Below are 25,732 nucleotides of genomic sequence, written 5' to 3'. Positions count from 1 at the left end.
GTTGGCAACCCGTGTAAGTTTAGTTTACAGACTGTACCAAAGAGGGGGGTGGGTGAAATTTTAAGAGTTTTTTAGGATGAAATAAAAACGGGATGGTTGCGGGAGACTGGTCTGAAATACGGGATACTCCCATGGAAAACGGAAGTGTTGGCAGGTGTGCTTACCAGTTTAATATTGATATGATCTGCTGTAGTTAAATCTGACTGTTATATCTTCTAAGCGTAAGGGCTGTCACCATCTTGTGGATAGAAAACGTCAATCGTCGCCGACCAGCTCTTTTAGAAATTGTAAATATTTTAAAAAAGGCTCTATTCTAACAAATAAACTGCATAGTTGCAATCTAAACAACTACATTCTCGACTAAAAAGCCTCAAAAGTACATTGTGTTGTCTAACAACAGTAATATTTGTCAAACTGTAGCGTCTCTCTGTTGCTGGCGGTATGTGGGCGGAGTACTACACAGAGGTGAAGGGTGAAGAGGCTTTTGTGTGATGTTACTGGCGAAATATTGCACGGCTATCAGCCAATCAGATTCAAGAACCAGACAGAACTGTTGCAAATGCACAGCAAATGCACAGCAGTGTTCATTTAGACTACCATGGTATTACAAAGTCACAATGTTCAGAAAGCTCAAATTCCATATAGTTTTCAGTTAGTGTGCTGTAGTTCTTTCTCTTAAGTACATGTGGTTTCTGAAAGCAGTGGTGTCCCTATGGGTTTGGACCGCAGCACATCTCTACTTGTCAGATGCTGCTAGAGGTGTGAGAGTGTGCCAAGATTTACAGTTCAGCGTCTGGGGGAATTCATAGTGTAAAGAAGAACCTTTAAAGAGAATCTGATTTAATCCACACACACACGCGTCCCGCTCATGTGATAAAAACGGTGCGCTTCTGCAGCTTTCAGATAATGACTGTGGATTGTCGACCACCGCTGAGCGTTTGATGTATCAGGAGGAATCTAAAAATGAACTTCAAAGATGCAGGATATTTCCACAACATTTTCCATTTACCTCTATGAATGATGCTAGACTGTTTTCCAGACGTTTTTTTTTTATAACCAGAAAACTAAATTAGCTAAATTTTTCTGGTAAGGTCTGTTATACTGAGAGAAAACTAACAGCTAGCAATTTCATTCATCTCTATAGCTGATGGCCTTTTTGTATGTAAAGTTTTTATAATTAACAGAAGAACATTACATTTGTTCTAAATTTAAAATATAATGTTATCATTTAGAGATGTAATTTCATAAAATGTGCCACGTTTTCAGGTATTTCTATTCATTTTTTTAGACATGCGAATAAAACATAATATATTATATCTATATTTGGAGGAATTCCTCAAGACTTGATGCTCTAAATGACAATGTTTTCTTTTATTTAAAGTTAAATAAAAAAGTTTAAAATAAGTGTCAATTGATCAAACCTATATAAAATCAAAATTAATATTAATATTTACTCAAACCTATACCTAGTAAATCCAAAGAAACTTGTGGTCTCTTTATATTTTGTATAGCTAACAACATTTTTGTGTTGCAAAAAACAACAGTGTCAATGTTCACAGATTAAGTAAGAAATAATGAACTCCATTTAATTATAAGAAGGTATAACAGCATCACCAGCTCAGGTGTGAAACATTTTCGAATAATTCAATAAATCAAAGTCAATTATTAAACCGTAGCTTGTTCTATGGAGAACACATCTAAATACATTATTCATATGTTGTTATATTTCATATGTATATCTCAAACAACTCCTGAGTGTGGGACTAGTTGCTCACGCATCTCATCTAATCTACTTTTACAAAATGCATTTCCTACAAAATTTAACTAAAGCTATTGATAAATTTGTATAAATAATTATTTTATCTGACTATTTCATGATATAATGCACAATTGCATTTGCATTCTTATCAGTAGGCACAGACGCTATTTGGCAGCAGAATGGCTTTTTTTAACTAGCCCATTGTCTGTTTCAATAGCAATATGTCCAATGTACAATGTAAAAAACACATTGTAAACACAGTAAGTAGTAGTAAAAAAAACATCGTAAAACACAGTTAGTAAAAAACAAGCAAACATCGTGAACAGTGAATAGTAGTAAAAAACATCGTAAACACAGTAGGTAGTTGTAAAAAAAATCATAAAACACAATTAGTAGTAAAAAAACCTCGTAAACATTAAATAGTTGTAAAAAAAAACATCGTAAACAGAGTAAGTAGTAGTAAAAAGACATCGCAAAACACAGTTGCAAAAAAACATCATAAACAGTAAATAGTGGTACATCGTAAACTCAGTTAGTAGCAAAATAAATCTTAAACAGTAAGTAGTTGTAGTAAAAAAACAATAAGTAGTTGTAGTAGTACTAAAACAACATTATAATCAGTAAATAGTAGTAAAAACACATTGTAAACAGTAAATAGTAACACAATATTAAAAAACACAATACAGTAAGTAGTAGTTGAAAAAACGGTAAATAGTAGTAGTAGCAGTAGAAGTAAAAAAACATTGTAAACACAGTAAATAGTAATAAAATATTGTAAACAATTAGTAGTAAAAAAAACATCATAAACACCGTAAATAGTAGTAAAAAACATTGCAAACAGTAAATAGTAGTAAAAAAACATCGCAAACAGTAAATAGTAGTAAAAACTGCAAACAGTAAAAAGTTGTAAAAAAACATTGCAAACAGTAAATTGTAGTAAAAAACATCGTAAACATAGTAAATAGTAGTAAAAAAATTGTAATCTGTAAATAGTAAAAAACATTGTAAACAGTTAGTAGTAAATCACCGTAAACAGTAAATAGTAGTAAAAAACACAGTTAATAATAGTAAAAAATGGTAAACAGTAGTAGTAGTAAAAAAAACATTGTAAACACATTAAATAGTTGTAAAACAAACAATGTAAACAGTAATTAGTAATAAAAAAATTACAAACAGTAGTAGTTGTAAAAAAAACATTGTAAACACAGTAAATAGCAGTAAAAATATTGTAAACCATAAATAGTAGTAAAAAAACACAAACACAGTAAATAGTAGTAAAAAAACATTGTAAACAGTAGATAGTTGTAAAAAAAACATTGTATACACAGTAGATAGTAGTAAAAAACACTGTAAAAAGTAGATAGTAGTAAAAAAAACTTCATAAACAGTAAATAGTAGTAAAAAAACATTTTAAACAATAAATAGTAGTAAAAAAACATCGTAAACAGTAGATAGTAGTAAAAACATTGTAAACAGTTCACAGTAGTAAAAAACATCGGAAACAGTAAATTAGTAGTAAAAAACATTGTAAAGAGTAAATAGTAGTAAAAAAACATTAAAACAGTAAATAGTAGTAAAAAACATTGTAAACAAAGTAAATAGCTGTAGAAAGCATTGTAAACACAGTAAATAAATCATAAAACAGTTAGTAGTAAAGAAATTGTAAAACACAGTTAGAAGTGAAAAGCATCGTAGTGTAAATAGTAAAAAACATAAACAGTAAATTCTCTCTCACTCTCTCTCTCTCTCTCTCTCTCTCTCTCTCTCTCTCTCTCTCTCTCTCTCTCTCTTTCTCTCAAACCTATCTGTTTGCTGACCTGCATGCAGTATATGTCATGTTAACCTTTCTCCTGAATTTTGTCATTTCAGCTCCTGGGAATGGCCTTTTCCATGACACTGTTCCATCAGATCCACAGAAGCGGGAAAAAGTATGACGCCTAACGAGGCCGTTTCTCAAGGGAGGAGCCCTGGTGCATTATGGGACAAACTGTGGAGAACTCTTCCTCCCCTTGTATCTAACTCTCCCCACCGGCCAACCCAACTCGGCCAACTCTTCCCATTAATTCCCAAGCTTAAACCATCCTGTATAGACTTCAGTCAAGGGCCGTCTCCAGTCCGCTCTTTCTCCCTGCCAAAGACAGAAAAGAGCGGCTCTTTCGGCCATCATCCTCCCCTGTGAGGCTTCTGACTTGCTTCATCTCCTCTAAAACCTTTATTTTGTGCTTGAACTAACTAACGACTGCAGGATGGAGAATAATGACGACAAACTGCGTGACTTTTACTAATACCGTAAATCTTTCCACCCAGAGCGAAGACATCAGACTGGAGACTTTTTTGAAAAAGCTTATCTTCATCTCCATCGATGGTGTAAATGACAAACAGCTCCACTTTAGCATGACGCGGTTTTGTACGAGACGGAAAACGTTGTCATTTTGGCTTAAGACTCTTTTTGTTTGTTTCTTTGTTTGTTTTTATAATGAAATTGTCCCCATGATCGTCATTTCTGTGCACCTATGGACTGAAGAAAGCCGGTATAAGAGTGTGTGAGGTATGACCAGGAATCTAGGTTTGTCAGTGTGTGTTGAAACTCGAGCATCTTGTTATGTTTATAGAGTTATGATTTGAGGATGCATCAAAAAGCGTTGACAGTTTTATTATGTTGAGAACCATCAGTAATGATGTACGTCAGTATGATACATCAAACATGGAGCGTCTGATTTGCTAGCTTTTCCTCTCGTGTAAAAATCACCCATACTAAAAGCTCATTTTGGCCGAACTGCTGCTGAAACAGTAGCGTAGTCCAGTATTTCTCAACCACGTTCCTGGAGGACCACCAGCTCTGCACATTTTCAATAGATGCGTCCCAAATCACATGCTTATGCACTATTTTGCGCCATTTTTTTGTATAAAACGAATAGTACTCTAAAAGTGTGTAATGTTGGACACTTCACGCACTCAATGGCCACGGCTTTGCCCACGTAGCGGAAGAGGTGGAACTTTTGGGCCCAGACGTTGGATTATTTTATTTATTTTGGATTGCGAAAGCTAAATTACCTTACGATGGGGATTGTAACACCTCCCGATGGTGAATGCAGTTATACTCATCACAGGTGTTATTTGGTAGTTTGGACATTTTGGCTCTGTTTACACTGCCAGTTAAATGTGACCCAATTCCGATTTTTTGCTTATATGTGACAGATCGGATCTGTTCTATGACCGTAAAAAAAAACATGAAAAAAACCCATGGATTCGGATATTCAGAGATCAGTTTCAGGCCTCCTTCATATGTGGAAATAAATCAGATATAAATCGGAAATGCGACTGTCATGTAAACAGGCAGATCGGATTTATTGAGGCATTCCATGTTATTAAACTTGCAACAATGTGGTGCTTGTCCGTGGTTTAATGACACAGAAGAAAGAGCATGTGTGGAGACGCCAACGTGGTAAACAACAACAGAGGAAACACGGATGAGGTAAGAATTTATTCGCCACAATTTGCTTCCACCAGACCTGAGACCTCTCTCGTACCCACAAATTCCTCTGAATGGTGGAGGACACCATATAGTCGGTGCTAGCAGTGATGACGGCCCTTTCTAACCTCCGCTCATTTTAAAGTTGGGTGAACTTCGTGTTGTAACTTTTGCTTTTTATCGATATTAATACATGCACTGCGGGCTACATGCAGAACAACTTTATTCTCTCTAACACCAGTGCGCACAAAGGCAAAGGCTACATCTTCAACTACACACAGACATCATGGCTATACCATTGCATAAACTACGTGGGGGTAAATCTGGACTGAACCATTCACTGCTTAAACTACACTTCGCATATTTCGCAGAGTGAATAACAAGACAATTTCTTCCATCGTGGCTAGCGTGGCACAGATGCTAGAACCCGCTTTTAAGCATGCGCAACATCGTAAATGGTATGGCAAGTGTAAACACATGAATTGGATATGGGTCACAATTAAAACGTGTAAACGGACAGGCAAAAAAAAAAAAACAGATATAGGAAATCAAATCAGAATTGGGCATCAAAGCCTGACAGTGTAAACGGGGCCTTATTTCACTAATTTGGCAATCGACAAACATCATCGGGGAAACAGTTTGAATTTCCATTTTGTTAAACACTATATGTATTATGTGCTATATGTGCTGTTGAGTGTGTAAGTGCACAAGTACGTAGTGAATAAGAGCAGAGTGTATAGTGGGGGTTGCAGCTAGTGTCTCCTTAACCAAACACACCTGATTCAGATCATCGGCTCATTAGCAGAGACTGAAAGAATTGTAATGGGTGTGACAGACAAAGGAGACATCCAAAACATGCAGTGTTGTTGGTCCTCCAAGAACGTGGTTGAGAAACATATTTAAAAAACACTGGTATAGACAATGAAGGGCAGTTTTTTTTTTATAAAGACATCAATGGTAATAGGTTACCAAAAAAGTAATTAACTAATGAAACATTATTTAAAGTGTGACCTTTTAACAGCATCTTAATCCAAAACTTGCAACATCTGAATGCAAAACTTTTTAAAAACGCAGAGGGCAACATTTCCTTTCTTAGTAAGTCTTTATCATGTTGACATACCCTTAAAGAATTTAACGAACAATGAAAATTCAGGCTCATACTTCTCTTCATGATTTCTAAACCTAACTTTCTTTACTCAAATGAATACCAAAGCATATTTTGCAGCTCATAACAAAAGGAGACCAGATGCTTTAAAATTCTAGAAAGAAACAAGACTATCCTACACTACACTCTTACAGTAATTGTCATGTTGGGAGAAGTGATACCATAGAAAAACCATATTGGCTTCTCAAAATAGCCTTTTCATGAGCAGCTTTTAGAACAAACACCAAGGATCATTACATAAGGGATACTCTAAATCTACATCCAATTGTTCCTGCAGAATAAATCCTGACAGATAAAGACTGAAGGTGCTTTATTCTGCAAAAACAACTAACTAGATTACTAGATACTAGTACTCTGCTTATTACATGATTATTTTCAGACACAAAACATTGGTTTGTAATAATTTATAATAATTTAATAATTCAAGTTTTTAATTAGGCGTAAAACTTGCAGGAAAAAAAAAACATACATTGAAATGCTGTGATTGACCAATCAGAATCAGAAAGAGATCTGGTTGCCAGTAAAGAACTTTCTTTTTTTCTTGAAGAGTTGACTGGAATGATCTTTGGTCCTTGAGAGTCTCATTACTGAATGCGACGCAGACTTTTAACATTTATATATGTGATGCCAAGGAGGGCAAGAGGGATTTAAACACGGCAAATTATAGAACTTAATGATTGATGGGCGTTTTATTTGTGCAGAAATGTTCTGACCTTTCTGACGAGTTCTGTGGGCGCGTATTACACACAGCAGAGATAATGACTTAAATTGTTGATCTGTTCTCCTTTTGTGCCCCGCGGAAGATAATCGCAGGCTGCAGAGTGACATGAAGCCATAGAAATCTATAGAGATTTTATTTTTGAATGAATGCTATTTTATTTAATGTAGGAAGTCCTCGAGAGAGAACTGTGAACGTTTTAACACAGGCTCATTTGAATATGTGCTTCAGCCGACATTTTTGGGAAGCTGTACAAATGTACTTCAGCATATGTTTGACTGCATTTTGTTAGTAACTTTATAGGGCAGTATGGCACCAACAAATTTTTACGCTAGTTATAATTACATTATTGACAAATAAAACATTATTTTCACACAGTTCTTTGCACAACACCAAATAAAAATCACAAAACAACGTAACGTTTATAATGTATAATCGAATACATTTACCTCATCCATCAATCTCCATATGGATTTAATTTTTTTTTTTTTTCTGGTTTGGTCAGTTCGCTTGGTAGCTCACCTTGTAATGCATTGTACTTTGATTCAAGTTCATTGAAGCACAGTTCCACACAAAAGTTCAAGTTCTCATTAAAAGAAATCCTATTGAAGAAGCACTTTTCTCGTTTCTCGTTAAACACTATTGGTTGGGTTTAGGTCATTGCACAAGAAGTCCCATATTTGCCGCCAGTTAAATTACGAAGTGGCAATTTTGTTCTCTTTGACTCATTGGATAGAAACGGGGCTTTATTAGCACGTGTTTTATGCAATATTCCAGTTTTGCGTATAAATTTAATTTACGTCTTTGGATGGAAACAAAGCTAATGACACATTTAGGAGATTTAAAATGTGCACAGTTTTTAAAAATGATACAATTATTTTACCCATTCATTCATTCATTCATTCATTTTCCTTCAGCTTATTCCCTTTATTTACCTAGGGTCGCCATAGATTAATTAAATTAACTGACAACTCATCCAGCATTTGTTTTACGCAGCAGATGCCCTTCTGCAACCCATTACTGGAAAACACCCATGGACTCTTGCATTCACACACATACACTATGACCAATTTAGCTTATTCAATGCACCAATATCACATAAATCTGGACTATTTTTATGATTGTGTACCAGAAGAACATGTATCTGACGCATTTTTTTAAAAAATGTTAATGTATTCAAATTTGCAAAAAAAAAAAGTAGACAGCGCGTAAACATGTTATCTGATATGTACCCAACACAGACTCATTGTGGATACGTACCCCTGTCTGCATTTCTGAAAAGCGCAAATTATGTAGATAGAGGTAAAACAAACACTAGGGGGCGATATGATGCCGCCGACGGCTTCTTTTTGTGCTACTAGCTGACTGCTCACCTTTGTATGGATGGCTTTTCTGGTGTTACTAGATTGCCCAGTAGCTCGCCGCATATGTATGCAGACGTGGTGCAGTTTAATCGTTAAAAGAAACGCTTTTGAAGAAGCACTTTTCTCGTTACTCGTCAAACACTATTGGTTGGGTTTAGGTCATTGCACGTCAAGTCCCATATTCTCATGGACATTTTACTATTTGGTGCAAGTTAAATTAGAAAGTAACGATTTTGTTCTCTCTGACTCACTGGATGGAAACACTGCTTTATTTGCACGTGTTTTACTCGATTTTCCATTTTATTGCATAAATTTAATTCACATATTTCGATGGAAACATAGCTAATGACACATTTCTGAGATCTAAAATGTGCATTTTTAAAAATGATTAATTAATTAATTCATTCATTCATTCATTTTCCTTTGGCTTAGTTCCTTTATTTATCAAGGGTCGCCACAGCAAAATAAACCGCCAACTGTTTTACGCAGCAGGTGCAACCCATTACTGGAAAACACCCATACACTCTCATTCACACACATGCACTTCACATGTATTTGGACTGTTTTCGTGGACGTGTACATGAATAATATGTCTCTGATGCATATTTTAGGAAATTTTAGGAAGAATTAACTGCAATAATTCTTGTCCATAGAAATGTAGACAGAGGTACGTATCAACAATCGGCCTGGGTTAAATGTGCCCAAAGCAACATATTTTCATTTTTACAAAAAAAAAATTCCAATGAGCCTGGATTAGAACATTGTCATTACTGCTTCATTGCGCAATATAAAATAAGTTTACAGTACAATACAATCCCAGTTGTAGAGCTAGTTAGTAGACTTTAATCCACCAGCAATAATTCATCTCAAGAAAGCGCATCTGCAGTGTTTCTGTTTCCGCACGCCTCAGCTTTTATGCCCTGTGCTATTTTTTCTGTCTTTCTCTGCTCTTTTCTGTCTCTCCATCTGTCTTTTAGTTTCAAGCATCAGGGATGGAGCGCTTACATTCCTGCTGAATGAAGTGATAATGCTTCGGTATCACACGGCCTAAAGGGACTCAGTTCAGAGGAAATGCATCTTGACGGTGACGTTCGGAAGTGAAAGTGTGTTTACCAGCAGATGGTTTTCATGGGTTTAAATCACTGAGCGGTAGATGATGGCTGAGAGTGGGGTCACCGGATGGTCTCCAATCCAGTCCGTCACCGAGACCACTCGTCATCCTTTAAGAGCCCGAACATCGTTTATGTGTGACCGAGAGGGACATAATAGAGCACTCGAGATGGAGAGAAAAATAATAACACTTCTCTGCCCTTCAACACACTCGCTGACACAAACTTTGTTTACTGTGGTTTCCAGAAATTGATTCAGATTAAGAAACAGTTGGGACCAGAAGTGACGGCTACTTCTGACATTCATCCTTAGATGAAATGGAGGGGAAAGAAAGCAACTCTGGATGAGTGTAGGAACTCTGTCACTGTACTGTGCTAAAAGAGTCACCTGTGTTTATTTTGTTTTGAAGGAGGTTGATGATTGAGACGCTTCCAACTTCATTCACTTTTCAAAGTGAACATGAAGCCAAAAATTGACACCATTTATTTTTTTTCTCTCTATTCTTCTTTCTTTTTTTTTGCATATTCTTTTTATGACTATGACAAAAAAGGGCATAGTTCTCCCAAATATTCTGTCAACATTTACTCACCTTTTACTCGTTCCAAACTAGTTTGGGTTTCAATGATGTCCCTAGTAAGTGTTTGTCCTAGTACGGAGGTCAATAATTACAGTTTTCGATTATTTATATATATTGATATTTTGTGCTAAACAGAAAAAAAATTATTTGGAATAAGCAAAAGGTGAGAAAATGATAGCAGAATTTTCATTTTTGTCTAAACTATCCGTTTAAGAGACCACTTGAAAATACTAATTTTCTCTAGATTGATTGGGTATGAGTTAGAGAATAATATTAATATTTGTTTTTATCATATAAAGGTTTCATACTGTAATATTTCTCCCAAATTCCAAATAAAAATATTGTAATTTAGATTAGTTTCGCAGCCATTGCTAAATCATAGTAACTGTTAAACCAGTTATTTCATTTGGTCATTTAGGGAGCACTGTCGGGATACAATATGGCAAAATTCACCTATACAAATATACCATATGGGCAGAAATATAGTCCCAACCTGCATTTGTTTTAGTCAATAAACTCTTAATCAAGAGTCTCTCATGGTTGGCCGAAAACATTTCCTATTTGCTCGCACTCAAGAAATTTTTTCATTTGATGAATACAAAACAAGATATTTAGACAAATTTAGAGGAAATGCAAACAACCATTGACATTCATAATAGAAAACCAAAAATAATATGGAAGTTGACTATAACAATTTACACCATTTACGTTTTTTTCTCTCTGTTCTTCTTCATTTTTGAGTGAACTATGCCTTTAAGAGACCACTTGAAAATATAAATTTTCTCTGGATTAATTGGGTATGGGTTTTAGAATAATATTAATATTTGTTGTTTTCATATAAAAGTCTCAAACTATAACATTTCTCCCAAATTACAAATAAAAAAATTGTAATTCAGAGTACATTCTACTACATAACAGGTTACTATAGTACTATTAACTGAACCCCACCCCTAAACCCAACCGTCATTGGGTGATGAGCAAATCATACTAAATTGCACGAATTAGATTGTACGAATTCATACAAATTGGCCTTTAAATCAAAAAGTTTTGCAGCGGCATTGAGTTGGTTATCAATAGTTTTATGGTTGGCCAAAAAGTGAATATTTTCTCATTCTTAACTCTCACTCAAGAATACCTTTCTTTTGTTGAACACAAAACAAGATGTTTCGAAAAATTTGGATAAAAAAAGAACCACCGACAATCATAATAGAAAGAAAAAAATATATAGAAGCCAGTGGCTGCTTTTAATATTTTCAATTCATCCTTATTTCTAAAGGGATTTTTACAAAATAGATCGTGTCAAAAAAAGCTTACGATGAAAAAGAAGCTGTTATATTTCGAATTTTCCAACATTCCAGTAATTCAGGCAGGCAGGATAGTGCTTCTTCAGTATCTTTCTTTGTGTTCAGCAGATGATAAAACTCAAACCAGAAATAGAAAAAATAAACTCAAACCAGTTTGAAACAGTGGAGGATGAATAAATGATGACAGAATTTTAATTTCTGGATGAACTATCACTTTAAGGGTGTCTAAATTTACAAGGTGTTTATGAAGAAGACTGAAATCTACAGCTTTTTTCAATCAACCCAGCATGTTCACTATTGCTAGCAAACCCAAATAATACAAGAACGTTCTGTAATATGTAAGATTGGCTCCAGTAGGCACACAGTCAACATTATCATCGTGAATGAAAATGTTTTTTGTGTGTGTGTGTGTGTGTGTGTGTGTGTGTGTGTGTGTGTGTGTGTGTGTGTGTGTTGCGCCTGGTGGTCCTGCTTCAAATCCATTTTATCTTCAAGAACACTGTGGAGTTGGTCAATACTAGCTTTGATTAGGTTTGCAGCGATGCGCTCCATCTGTTTGGTGTATCTCTAACCCCAACACGCTAAACTTCAGTGACGTCGTCCAGCTCTCTTATCTGACTGATTTACAAACTTTGGCTGCAAAATTGCATCCTGTGAACTAATCCTTCAAGCTTTCCAAGGTTAGGAATTGTTTGAGTTTGAAAAGATGTCTTGGTCTTTGTTCCAACGTTTTGAGTTTTAAAAGATGACTCTCCTTTGTTATTCTTCTAAACGTATATACTTATGTATATACAATACCGATTTTTTCCCCACACATGTTATAGGCTACGTTGTGTATTAAATCCTGAAATTGTCTGATGTTAAGTTGACACTATAACTTTCAACCAGCAGCAGCTTGACATTAACAATTTTCTTTCTTTTTTCTCTTGTTATTTTGTGGGTTTTTCAATGCATTTGTGTCAAGCTTAATGCATGTAAACATTTCAGTACGGATCATCTCATAAACCGTTGCAAATGTGTTTGACATCTGGGGCATATCTGTTTAATATGCATTGATATTGCTATTTTCTAACTGTCTAAATGTGTCTAAACATCTAAAGGTGCAAGAGAATCTCTAACACAAGGGATTTCATGTCATTTTTTTAGTTCCTATTTTTGTACATCGTTCATTGTTGTAGGTCGTCATTGTTTTTGTATCATATATTTTGTCATTTATCGAATTCAAGGGTGTGCTAAAAATTCATTGATTTTGCATTATAAACCTTTAGTTTTTCTAAATGTGTTTGTTCTCTGCTATTTTTGTTGTTGTCAGATTAGAATTAACTTATGTCGGGTGAACATTATAAACACAGCACATAGATTACGGTTTTTAACTATTTGAAAGAAGATTGTCAGTAAAGTTTATTAATAATGAACTGCCCAATGCTAAATACACAGGTAGCAAAGAATTCTGGCCCAGGTTTGGCATAAATCTGGCACAGCAGGCATTCTTCCGTCACTGGCACACAGCATGATGGCCAAACATGGCCTGGGTTTGGCAGAGGTGGCACTATCTTTGCAGTTTTGACACACCAACATATCTGGCTCAGTTTAGGCACAGTTATGGGTTATTAACTTGGCCAGATATGGTCCATATTTGGCCCTTTGTCTGGAAGCCAGACTTGGTCCAGTCATGTACCGTAATTCACTGCAGCATGTGAGCCAAGCAAAAGCTGATTAAGTGGACCAGAGCTGGGCCAGAGATATTTTGTTATGTGGGTAATCTCCTTATATGTATATTGAAGATGGCACAGATTGAAAAATCCATACCCCCAGAACATCTGAAAGCTTGCACATCCATGCCATCTGATTGTATATTTTGGGATTTGTTTTTCTTTGAAGCTAATTTGTACCCAATTCATGGTGTTGTAATGTTTATTTTTATCATTGTTTTGTACCTGTTAAAGACATAAATGTTGGGAATCTGAATTACATGTTGGCAGTATTTCATGAAGCAGGAATATTCTATTGGCGATCTATTGACAGCACAGCTAAATTAATTATTGATTTGTTTGCATTTTCCCTCCCATTTACAGACACTGCCATATTATATTAATTTGGTTCAATGAGGTAAAAGAATACAAAGTTATTCAGTCATATCTGTATTTTTGTAATGCCATTCTAACCACCACCGCCACTAAACTGCATATACAAGCTGTAGAAACGTATGCTCTTGAGTGGTGTGTTTAATGTAGTGTCCTGATGAGTGGCAGTTATCAGATATCTTGTGAACCCAGATTTGTCCTGTGGAGTATTTTGCTACATGTAAAGCACTATAAATATATTAGGTGGTGCACTAAATTGCATTCTTCAAATCCTACTATTTTTTAAATAAAGGAAAGTGTTGCCAAACCCAAATCCCCTGTGAGAATGTTATTTACTGCCTTTTTCATTTGTATACCAGCTTATTTATTGTTTCAGAGGCTTTAAATAAAAAAGAAACATTGCTAGCATTGTGTTAAATCCTGTTTGCAACGTGATAAAATGTTAGTGATGACATATCATGCAAACTGATACGCGTTCCTTTTTTAATCCAGGTTAGCAGCTTGTTAGCATTTTGCTAATTTGTATTATATATTGTATGGTAGCTTTGGATTGAAGTAAAGGTACAGACGTTTTTTCCCAATAAAACCAAACTAGAAATCGTGGGTGTCACAATATTAGCATAGCCATACAGGACATGGTCCAAGTCACTAGTTAAAATGGTGTTTTTTCCTCTGGATTTTGACATACACTCTCAGAAAAAAAGGTACAAAATTGTACCTTTTAGGGTACAAATGGCCCGTCACTGGGGTGGTACCCTTAAGGGTACAAATTTGTACCTCTATTTAAAGGTACAAAATTGTACCTTCTACATTTGTACCCTTTAAGGGACAATTTTGTACCCCCACCGAAGGTACAAAAATGTACCTTTTTATATTATATAGCATTTTCAGGGTACTGACCCAGGCATTTTGATCCTTTGGTGACTGCATGCACAAATAAATAAATAAAATATTTTGGTTCGCAGATGTCCATTTTTATTTATTAATGTAGAAATATTTCATTACAACTCACAACTGAATGTGTCAAGAAATAAAATTACACAGTAAATATAAAGCAGACATGTAAAACAGTAAAAAGAACAATTTAGAAAACAAATAAAAATTGTTCACTCACTGTACAGTATATAACCTACCCTTAATACAAAGACCACAAGAATACTGTTTAAGATTTATAAACACATTACACAGGCTACATCAAGTACTTCACTTTATAAAGTCCAAAGTATTTGTCTTTAGTCAGAATACTCGGTCATAATAAATAATTTGTCATCAAAATTTTCTCTGTATTTCAGATTGAAGGCAAACTTTCTCTATAAATTGCTTCAACAGTGCAGAAAACCAAATACATCAGTAGCCTCTTCCTCAACACCAGTAGATTACTCCTCATCATCCTCAAGTGGAGTTGTAATTTGTTGTAACACAATATGTGTTTATGCTTTTGATAAACATGACATGTGAAGCACTCATATCTGGAAAATGTTCTTTGATAGTCATTAGGACCACAAGTTATTTAAAAATTTGCTTTATGCATGAATGATAGCAGTGTGCTGGATTAACTTGATGATTGTGATTATCCCAAGAGCATGTAGAGAAACAAAAAACAAGGTTGATCACTCTGGTAACTGGAGTAGATCGAGGCTTGTCACCGTCCACCGTTCATTCAAAACATTCCACAGCAGAAACATCAAGGTGTTCTTCTTATAAGATGGATATGTCAAAAATGTATATTCGTCCACATCATTAGCCCGGCCAATCGCAATCCCATCAACTCTGAAGACTGCCGTGACTCGTCTTGTTAACACAGTTGTCCAGTCGGTGGCCTCCTCCTGTACTTGAACTGTTGGATGTGGTGAAGATGGTTCACTGTAAATGACAAAGCAATAATTACATTAATATCAGTCACTCTATCACTGATGAAGAGAAAATCAACATGCATAGAAAGTAAAATAATTAATATTCACTGATTAAAAAAAAAGTATCACAGATTAAAAGACTAATATAAATTTCATTCATTCATTCAATTTCTTTTCGGCTTAGTCCCTTTATTAATCTGGGGTCGCCACAGTGGAATGAACCACCAACTTATCCAGCATATGTTTTATGCAGCAGATGCCCTTCCAGCTGCAACCCAGTATTACGAAACATCCAGACACACTTATTCACACACACATTTATACACTACAGACAAATAAGCTTACCAAATTCAGCTATAGCGCATGTCTTTGGACTTGTGGGGAAACCGGAGCACTTGGAGGAAACCTTCACGAACACTGGAAGAATATGCAAACTCCTCACACAAATGCCAACTGACCCAGCCGAGGCTCGAACCAGCGAACTTCTTGCTGTAAGGTGACAGCACTACCCACTGCGTCATCCTAATATAAAGAATATCAAGCATTATAAAATGCATTTATCACAGCATATACTAAACAGAAAACAACATACGCACCAGAGCACAACGAAATGTTGAAGTGTCTCGCTTAACAAGGCTGGCAACATGAGAAGTGCTGCTGTAAAATCAATTCCTGGAACATAAGATGTGGCATACAAACAAATATGAAGGTATCCATCCAAAGCTAGAATTTAATAATATTAATCAAGTGGAGAAAGTTTAGAAAGAGTACCTTAGAGTCAGATCCATAGCATTCTTCAGTTGATCTCTCATCTTTCGATGAAAACCTAGAAAATAATTATAAACAGGGTGTACATTTATTGTTGTTTGTAAGTAAAAACCTACAAATTTAAAATAGTATGTAAGCCATTAAAACCATGGTAAAGGATAATGAGACATACTTACATCTTGTAACTGAGCCATGCTTTCATATGACATGCCTTCATTGGTCTAATGCTGTTAGCCTGCATTATGTTGTTCAATCTTGTCCTGAAAGACAATTGGAAACTTCATAAACTTTAGGAAAGCAATAAGATAAAGCAATAACTATTTATTTATAGTATTTTATTTATATATAAGTATAACGTTAAACGATAGTAAAGCACCAACAATTCTGGACATGAGAGTTTGTGGACACTCCTCAACATTAATGTAACTTAGATACTGAAACGAAGATTTGTACAAGCATACACACGCCACGTTTGTAACTAGCCACGTTTACATAATCAGTCGCTTTGCCGGTGACAAAATTGTGATTTTTCTTCACAAAATGGCGGTGTATATAACCGTCTAAAATTACATTTCCGCGGTCAACCGTGGCTAGAAAATGGCCTCAAAATATAAAACATTATCGATAATTACAAATTCCAGTATTAATAACAAAAGGTTTTGTATCAAGGTATATGAAGACTTCAGTCGCGCCAGCTCCGGGCCACACCGCACATTACTCACGGCCCGATTCCGGTGCACGGTTACGGCAGCGTCGGCTCGCTTCTGCCGCCGCATCTGGCCCGAGTAACGATACAGCAGACGGACTCGGGCAGGCGAGAATCTAGCCGCAACTGGCCCAAGTGTATTTTGCTATCTGGGTTGCGATTATATTCCGCCGTGGCAACACTTATTAATAAAGCAGTAACGTAACGTAACATATAAGGCGCGAATACGTAACGTAGGCGATAAAGGGAACTTTTACACCGAGAAAACTAACAGCATATAGTACTTACCTTCTATAACGTTATGTCCCTCGGTGACTTCGATATCACGTTGTATTAACTTCTTTAATAAGCTGCAGACATCTTAGCAAACTCCATCCTGCAGGCCAACGTACACCAGCCAGTCCGGAGCACAAAGCGGGGGAAAGCCGATACCAGAGAGTCAGACAAAATCAACAGAACACGGCTTCACATGTAAAAATGAGACTGAAAATATATCTTTAATACATTCTTACCTGAAAAGTGTGGACTCCAAGATAGACTTTTCTTTAAAAAGCGTGCGAAGTTCTGTGTAAACAGCCAGCATACTCGACCGACCGCCTCAGTAACAAACACTACTATAACGTCTCAACAAGCCAAATTCTTAAAGAGACAGCAACATCACCACCTGTATGAATATGCTGTCCCTCTGCATGGTTCTTATTCTACATCCCATATATACTATAGGGACTTAAACAGTAAGCAAAGACCAGTATTTACGTTTTTAATGATTAAAATTACATTTAATTATAAATTAAATTATTAACATTTTTGAGAAAAAATGTAATTTAAATACATGAAAAAAATTAATTATTAAAATATTTAATTCAATCAATTTATTTATTTATTATATTTTTAAATTATGTATTTTAGTATTAATGTTTAGTATTAATACATTTAAATTAGTGTTATATAGTGTCTTGATCTTATCATGAGCTGAGGGTACAATTTTGTTCCTATAGGGAAACAAAATATATAATTGTACCTTTAAAGGTGCCAAATTGGTCCTTTACGGTACAATTTTGTATCCAAATGTGCTATAAAAGGTACAAAAATGTACCTTTCAAACCTAAATCTGGACATTTGTACCTTTATAGCCCATTTGGGTACAAAATTGTACCCTAAGGACCAATATGGGACCTTTCAAGGTACAATTTTATATTTTGTTCCCTCTAGGAACAAAATTGTACCCTCATTGTACCTTTTTTTCTGAGAGTGTACTTTAAAATATTTGGAAAAATGTAAGTATATAAGTGAAATATATAACTGTTGTAGTGGTTTTTGGTTATTTTAATGAAGAATCATACATATTGTTCTTTTAAGATGGAAAAAGAAACCCAAAGCCATGTGAGAATTTTATGTACTGCCTTTTTCGTTTGTACTGTATACAAGCTAAGTTATTGTTTTAGAGGCTTTAAATTAAAAAGAAACATTGCTAGCATTGTGTTAAATCCTGTTAGCAACATGCTAAATGTTAACGATGTCAAATCATGCAAACTGATACGCCATTCTTTTTTTTTAACCAGGTAAGCAGTGTTAGCATTGTGCTAAGGCGTGTTTTAAACATAGTAGCAACATGTTATCATTACCGTTAAAGCTACAACATTTTTCCCCTATAAACCAAATCATAAATTGAAGGCGTGTGACATTACAGTATTAGCATAGTCACACAGGTTTCATGTTTCATGTCATTAGTTATAAGTGGTTTTTGGGTATTTTAATGAACAAGCATTGAATAGCATTGAATTGCAGTAACGCTACGGATATTTTATTTTCCTATAAAACCAATCCGGAAATCGAGGGTGTGTGACATTATTAACATAGCCACACAGAACACAGTCCAAGTCACTAATTTAACAAAACTAATATTTTTTTTCTCATGATTTAAACATTATTTTAATGAACAAAACCCTACGTATTGTGGCTTTATGGTAAAAAAAAAAAAAAAACTAAAACGTGAGAATGTTTTTTTTTTTTTTTTTTTTACACAATATGCCTTGTTTAAGGGGGTTTTTAAGAATAAAGAAAAATAAACATTGTAATCATTGTTAAATCATGTTAGCAATGTGCTAAATGTTGGCAGTATCAAACAGATTAGCAGCGTGTTAGCATTCTCTACTGAAAAAAACTGCTTAAACCAGCCCAAGCTGGTTGGCTGGTTTTAGCTGGTCAACTAAGCTGGTTTTAGAGAGGTTTAGGCCATTTCCAGCCTGGTCTTAGCTGGGAGATGACCAGGTGCATAAAGTTTTTATTCGGTAAGAAAAGATGTGCATAAGCTAGGATGGAAACACTTTTACACTTTTTAATGTTACAGCCTTATTCCAAAATGGATGAAATTCATTTATTTCCTCAAACTTCTACACACAATACCCCATATTACAATGTGAAAAAAGAGTTTTTTTTTTTTATTCTTGCAAATTTATTAAAATAACCTGAAAAATAACACGTACAAAAGTATTAACAGCCTTTGCCATGAAGCCCTAAATTGAGCTCAGGTACTTTATGTTTCCACTGATCAGTCTTGAGATGTTTTAGTAGCGTGATTGGAGTTCACCTGTGGTAAATTCAGTTGATTGGACATGATTTGTAAGGGCATATACCTGTCTATATAAGGTCCCGGGATTGACAGTGCACGTCAAAGCACAAACCAAGCATGAAGACAAAGAAATTGTCTGTAGTACTCCAAGACAGGATTGTCTCAAGGCTGGGGAAGGTTACAGAAAAATTTCTGCTGCTCTGAAAGTTCCCGTGAACACAGTGGCCTCCATCATCCGTAAGTGGAAGATGTTTGGAACCACCAGGACCCTTCCTAGAGCTGGCCGGCCATCTAAGCTGAGTGATCTGAGGAGAAGGGCCTTAGTCAGGGAGGTGATCAATATCCTGATGGTCTCTGAGCTCCAGCATTCTTCTGTGGAGAGAGGAGTACCTTACAAAAGGACAATCATCTGTGCAGCAATCCACCAATCAGGCCTGTATGGTAGAGTGGCTAAACGGAAACCACTCCTTAGTAAAGGGCGCATAGCAGCCCTGCCTGGAATTTGCCAAAAGGCATCTGAAGGACTCTTAGACCATAAGAAACTAAATTCTCTGGTCTGGTGAGACTAAAATTGTACTCTTTGGAGTGAATGGCAGGCGTTACATTTGGAGAAAACCAGGCACAGCTCATCACCAGGCTAATACCATCCATGCATGGTGGTGGCAGCATCATGCTGTAGGGATGGGATGTTTTTCAGCAGCAGGAACTGAAAGATTAGTCAGGTTAGAGGGAAAGATGAATGCAGCAATGTACAGAGACATCCTGAATGAAGACCTGCTTCAGAGTGCTCTTGACCTCAGACTGGGGCGACGGTTCATCTTCCAACAGGACAATGACCCAAAGCACATTGCCAAAATATCAATGGAGTGGCTTCACAACAACTCGGTAAATGTCCTTGAGTGGCCCAGCCAGAGCCCAGACCCTAAATCCTATTGAACATCTCTGGAGAGATCTGAAAATGGCTGTACACCATTACTTCCCATCCAACCTGATAGAGCTTGAGAGGTACTGCAAAGAGGAATGGGCAAAAATTCCCAAAGAATTCCTCAGCTTGTGGAATCATGATTAAAAAAGACTTGAGGCTGAAATTGCTGCCAAAGGTGCATCAGCAAAGTATTGAGCAAAGTCTGTGAATACATGTGATTTTTCAGGTTTTTATTTTTAATAAATTTGCAACAATTAAAAAAAAAAATAATTTTTCACATTGTCATTATAGATTATTGTATGCAGAATTTTGAGGAAATAAATTATTTTAATCCATTTTTGAATAAGGCTGTAACATAATAGAATGTGGAAAAAGTAAAGAGCTATGAATACTTTCTGGATGCACTGTATTTTCCATTTACATCTCCTTTGAAATGTGGTAAAACTCGCAAAAATATGGACTTTGCTCTGTCACCTTTTTTTTTTTTTTGATTCATGCCCTCCGTCTGAATTGTACACATCACCAGAGCCACATGATTGAAAACAACCTATACCAAAATTTTAATAATTTTTGTAACATTAGTTTCTTAATGCTTGCAACAGTGATTATAAAAATAATTATACACTTTTAAATTTGCTAAAGTTCATAATAATACGTGCCTTTGTAAAAGTACCAATACAAAGCATTGCTTTATAACAGTCTGTTTTGTAGCAGACCTATAAAGTCATTAGACATTATAGAGAAATGCTGTGCTCTTTTCTTCTTCAGATCAATACTCTTATAGCTACAGTATATTCAGAAAGCTGCAGAGTAGCGTCTGAACGCGGTAACATGAGAATTATGATAGACGATACTGGATCCATAATGCATTCAAAGGATGTGATATTTGTGGATGTCAGGAGGAAACAAACAAATCAATGTGTTGGATCTCTACTGCTCTGTCTCCAAACTTTCAAAGAAAAGAGAGGGGGGGAAGAGCTTTCAGGGCCTGTAGCAAATAAACCTGTGCAAAAGACTCTCAACAACCGGATTGATTGTCCTTCGGCTCTCGTGAAGAAAGGATTGAATGAGCTTTACAGATGCAGTCCAGAGAAACAGCAGAGGTCCCAGTGGGAAAAGGCAGTCAGACAAGCAGCAGAGTCCAAACTACTCCTGAAAGTGCAGTTTCACGATGGGTCATTTATATTTAGAATGGCTTTCCAGCAGCTTGAACAGCCTGCCCTGGTTTCACAGTCCTTGATCTACCGAGACTCTGATAATCAAGTCATCACTCTGAACCGGTGACAGACTGATTCACAAAACACCTAAGTGTCTGTCTTCTCATACTGAGACGGACAGGGGACAATATTGCAAATTAACCATGGTTTTACTATGGAAAAGTCTAGTAAATACTGTGCACACTGTGGTTTTGTGACCAAGTTTTCACTATAGTAATATTGTAGTATTAACACTGTAGGAACCATGACTGTAGTAACCATGCTTTTTTTTGTTCATACTGTGGTTTTAAAAAAACATGGCTCTGCGACTATGGTTTTACTATAGAAATATTGTAATAGCAACACTAGGAACCATGGCTGTTAAAATCATGCTTTTTGGTGCATACTGTGGTCTTAAAAATCATGGTTATGAGAACATGGTTTTGCTATAGTAATATTGTAGTAATATTGTGATAACACTGTAGGAAACATGACTGTAGTAGCCATACTTTAAGGTGCATATTTTAGTTCGAAAAATGGTTTTGTGACCATAGTTTTACTATAGTAATATGGTATTAACAACACTAGAAACTATGACTGTAGGAAGCATGCATTTTTGGTGCATATTGTGATCTTAAAAATCATGGTTTTGAGGCTATGGTTTAACAAATATTGTAGTAATATTATGATAATACTATAGGAACCATGACTATAGTGACCATGTTTTGGTGCTTGTTGTGGTTTTTAAAACTGTAGTTTTGAGACCATGGTTTTACTATAGTAATATTGTAGTAATAATAGAAACCACGACTGTAGAAATCATTGTTTTTGGTGTATTCCGTGGTTTTAAAAACCAAGGTTGTACTATAGTAATGTTGTAGTATTAACAAAGTAGGAATCATGACTGTAGTAACCATGTTTTTTTTTTTCTTTTTTGATGCATTCTGTGGTTTAAAAAAAAAAAAACATGGTTTTGTGATCATGGTTTTACCATAGTAATATTGTAGTAATAGCACTGTAGGAGCCATGACAATAGTAATCATGATATTTTATGCATACTGTGGTTATGAAAAAACAAAGTTTTACTATAGTAATATTGTAGCAATAACACTAGAAACCATGACTGTAGGAACAATGGTTTTTGGTGTATACTGTGATCTTTGTGGTTTTACTATAGTTATGTTGTAGTAATAATACTGTAGGAACAATGACTCTAGTAACCATGTTTATTTATTTTATTTATTTATTTATTTTGGTGCATACTGTGGTTTAAAAAAACATGGTTTTGTGACCATGGTTTTACTATAGTAATATCATAGTAATATCAATGTAAGAACCATGGATTTGGTAACCATGGTTTTTTGCTGCATACTATGGTTAAAAGAAAAAAAAACATGGTTTTGTGACCATGGTTTTAAAACAGTAACATTGTAATAATAACTCTGTAAAAACAATAACTGTTGTGTCCATGTTTTTTTCTCTTTTTTCTTTTTTTCTTTTTTAATTGGTTTGGTTATTCTTTTTTTGTTTGTTTGTTTGTTTTTTGTGCATACTTGTGGTTGTGAAAAACAATGTTTTGAGAGCATGGCTTTACTTTAATACCATTGCAATACTAAAAACCCTGTAGGAACCATGACAGTGGAAACCATGATTTTTGTGATGCGAGCCATTTTAAATACTATGGTTATGTGCCAAGCTGTTGTTATAGTGATATTGTAGTATTAGTACTGCAGTAACGTTAGAGTAAACATAACTGTAGGAACCACAGAACCAAAGCATGTTATATTATATTTAACAAAAGTTATGCAGTAACGACTCCAAAAAAAAAAAAAAGTATACATCAAAAAAATCAACTAGAATTCACAAAAAAAAAAAGGGGTAAGGCACCACACTGCAATACACCTGTAAAAGGTTGTTGTAGTTACTATGGTTTTACTTCCAATGGCATAATAAATCTATGCTACATTTTGTAGTTAAGATGGTTTTACATCAAATGTGATTCAACACAATCCCTTTATTATTTCTATAGCACTTTTTATAATGTAGATTGTGTACATAGATTAATAACATAGATGAAGTTCTTATAAAGGCGGCACAGTGGTTAGCACTGTCGCCTCATATCATAAAGGTCACTGTTCAAGTCCCAGCTGGGCCAGTTGGCATTTCTGTGTGGCGTTTTGCATGTTCTTCTCTTGTTCGCATGGATTTTCTCTAGATGCTCCTGTTTTCCTCGAATTGACATGCTCTATAGGTGAATTGGATGAACTAAACTGACTGTAGTGCATGGGGTGTGTGTGTGAACGTGAGAGTGCATGGGTGTTTCCCATTACTGGGTTGTGGCTGGAAGAGCATCCTCTGCATAAAACATTTACTGGAATAGTTGGCAGTTTATTCCACTGTGGCGACCTCTGACAAATAAGGGACTAAGCTGAAGAAAAATGAATGAAGTTCAGTTATCACAGTTGAAGTGTGGAAATGACAGTAATTATGAATGAATACTAATGAATAGTAAACATGTTAATTTTGTGGTTCCTTTTGGTTTTACTGCAAAAAAAAAAGTTTTACTATTGTAACTGCAATAGAACCATGGTTAAATAATCATAGGGAGTTGTCAAAACAGAAACACCGAAAATCCCACGCCCTGTCTGTTTTGCCTGACTGCAAATTCTTGTCCACACTGATGGAAAACAATGGCTTTCAAAGCATCCAAAGGCAGCTTTTATGTAACGCTGTGCTCTGGCTGCTTCCACAGACACTAATGTGCAGAGCACCTCAGTATACATGTACAGCAGCTGTTGCACTTCATTGCAGACTACAGCTGCAGACTGAAACCTGGCATGTATGTTTGTAATTATATTTATGCTTCTTAAAAATCTGTTCAAATGGACAGGCAGGTGAGCCTAAGCAGGACGGAAATGTTCTCTTTCCTCAACCCTTGGATCCGGTACTTCCTGTTCTTCTTCAGCTTTTTATTCTGGGTAAGTGAGTGAGGCCTCTGACTGCAGTTTTGAATGGGTTTCGTTGAAGGAAAGGACATTTCCAGACGGCAGAGCATAAGCTCTTTGGCCAGCTTTGACATGAATAAAACATCAGGGGATGTAATTTAGTCTTTTCACCAGACTCGCTGTTGCAATTGTTCCTCCACTGTGATGTTTTCAGCACAACACGACTCATTTCGGAGCACTCTATTTGCATAGAATTGCGAGGAATTTTATCGAGTAAAAATACCACTCTCTGGGATGTAATGGCAGAATAGGATGCAAAGGAAGGCATGAATCCCCTAAAGATACAGTGCGTGCAATCAAAACAAAGGCATCTGTTCTGGCGCTTCTCTTGTGTTGTGTTTTATCAGGGTATTGACTGTGTGATACAATCTCAGAATCAAGTGAATCGCTTGCACTGCAGAAATTGCCTCATATTATGCCTTTGTTCAGGACTCTTAAGCTTCCTGAAAACTTCTGTCAGATTTAAGAGTTGCTGCACAGGTTTGAAGACGAAGAAACAGACAAAAATGGTCTTGTGCTCTCAGTCCTAAGCAAGACATTTACTTAATGCTGAAGCACTCATAGAGCTCAAGCTTAACATATCATTCACAAGTATTTTTTTTTTAATATAGACATACATTTTTTTTATTATTCAGCATTTATTCAGTTTATTCAAAGTACACAGCAGTACCCTTAACCTTAACAAACCCATAACATTGTTAAACTCAAATCTTTTAAACAGATTTTGTTTACTGCTTTAATTGTAAATGAATTTGCACCATTAGCTGTCGTCATAGCTGTGTTTTTATCTTGATGTTTCGACACCCTATTGTCTGAGATGGTTCTCTGTGTGCCTCATCCCTCCCCGTAAGGGATTGATAACAAGATGTGAAACTAAAGTTGGGTAGAGGTATTTCTTACAGTAGTCAACATTTTTTAACAAAACAATTATATTTCAAAAAGTAAAGATAGTACCAACTTAATACAATGACAAAAAAAAATCATACCAACAAATAAAAAGGTAAATAATAATGTGGCTTAACAAAAAACTAAAACTCTACAATCACACAATACACTTTACTTTGTACATACTCTCCCATTTTTTCTGATTTGAGGTTTTGTACTGTGTATATAATTGTATATGAGCAATTCCATGAAAATGTCAACCTTGCCAT

The 25,732-nt window shown here is 35.6% G+C and overlaps 2 protein-coding genes and 2 long non-coding RNA genes across 14 annotated transcripts in view; 3 read left to right on the top strand and 1 right to left on the bottom strand.

Moving 5' to 3' along the window:
- LOC147832755 (uncharacterized) overlaps nucleotides 1-2,515 on the top strand; it is a 3,350-nt gene extending 835 nt beyond the window's left edge. The window contains exons 1-3 of the long non-coding RNA XR_015514786.1: nucleotides 1-2,023; nucleotides 2,120-2,274; nucleotides 2,490-2,515. The exon at nucleotides 1-2,023 is cut by the window's left edge and continues 835 nt beyond it. This is a non-coding gene — a long non-coding RNA (uncharacterized LOC147832755). The remainder of the gene's footprint in view (nucleotides 2,024-2,119; nucleotides 2,275-2,489) is intronic.
- tspan9a (tetraspanin 9a) overlaps nucleotides 1-7,716 on the top strand; it is a 390,559-nt gene extending 382,843 nt beyond the window's left edge. For all 7 annotated transcript variants that reach the window (XM_087293026.1, XM_087293025.1, XM_087293028.1 and 4 more), the window contains one exon: nucleotides 3,629-7,716. In XM_087293026.1, coding sequence (XP_087149152.1) covers nucleotides 3,629-3,700 — 72 coding nt within the window. In that variant the 3' untranslated portion in view covers nucleotides 3,701-7,716. The remainder of the gene's footprint in view (nucleotides 1-3,628) is intronic.
- A 4,184-nt stretch (nucleotides 7,717-11,900) lies between these two features.
- Nucleotides 11,901-17,498, bottom strand: LOC137488257 (uncharacterized). 4 transcript variants are annotated; one of them, XR_015514763.1, is made up of 8 exons: nucleotides 17,393-17,498; nucleotides 17,169-17,256; nucleotides 16,351-16,434; nucleotides 16,178-16,232; nucleotides 16,003-16,078; nucleotides 15,752-15,928; nucleotides 14,419-15,416; nucleotides 11,901-14,271 (listed from the first exon to the last, which is right to left on the bottom strand). It is a non-coding gene; the product is annotated as an uncharacterized LOC137488257 (long non-coding RNA). The 4 variants fall into 4 exon arrangements; XR_015514761.1 differs by lacking the exons at nucleotides 11,901-14,271; nucleotides 17,169-17,256; nucleotides 17,393-17,498 and adding an exon at nucleotides 16,555-17,106 and having other exon boundaries at nucleotides 14,506-15,416; XR_015514764.1 differs by lacking the exons at nucleotides 11,901-14,271; nucleotides 17,169-17,256; nucleotides 17,393-17,498 and adding an exon at nucleotides 16,888-17,062 and having other exon boundaries at nucleotides 14,506-15,416.
- A 6,749-nt stretch (nucleotides 17,499-24,247) lies between these two features.
- The window catches only part of tspan33b (tetraspanin 33b), a 37,062-nt gene continuing 35,577 nt past the window's right edge, over nucleotides 24,248-25,732 (top strand). Inside the window, exon 1 of one of the 2 annotated variants that reach the window (XM_087292445.1) lies at nucleotides 24,248-24,551. In XM_087292445.1, the coding sequence (XP_087148571.1) occupies nucleotides 24,456-24,551 (96 nt within the window). In that variant the 5' untranslated portion in view covers nucleotides 24,248-24,455. The remainder of the gene's footprint in view (nucleotides 24,552-25,732) is intronic. The other variant, NM_001045135.1, reaches the window with a different exon arrangement.

Source organism: Danio rerio, chromosome 18 (genome assembly GCF_052040795.2).
Source record: "Danio rerio strain M-AB ecotype USA chromosome 18, GRCz13ab, whole genome shotgun sequence".
NCBI classification, from domain to species: Eukaryota; Metazoa; Chordata; class Actinopteri; order Cypriniformes; family Danionidae; genus Danio; species Danio rerio.
This window is presented reverse-complemented; position numbering and strand designations above follow the sequence as displayed.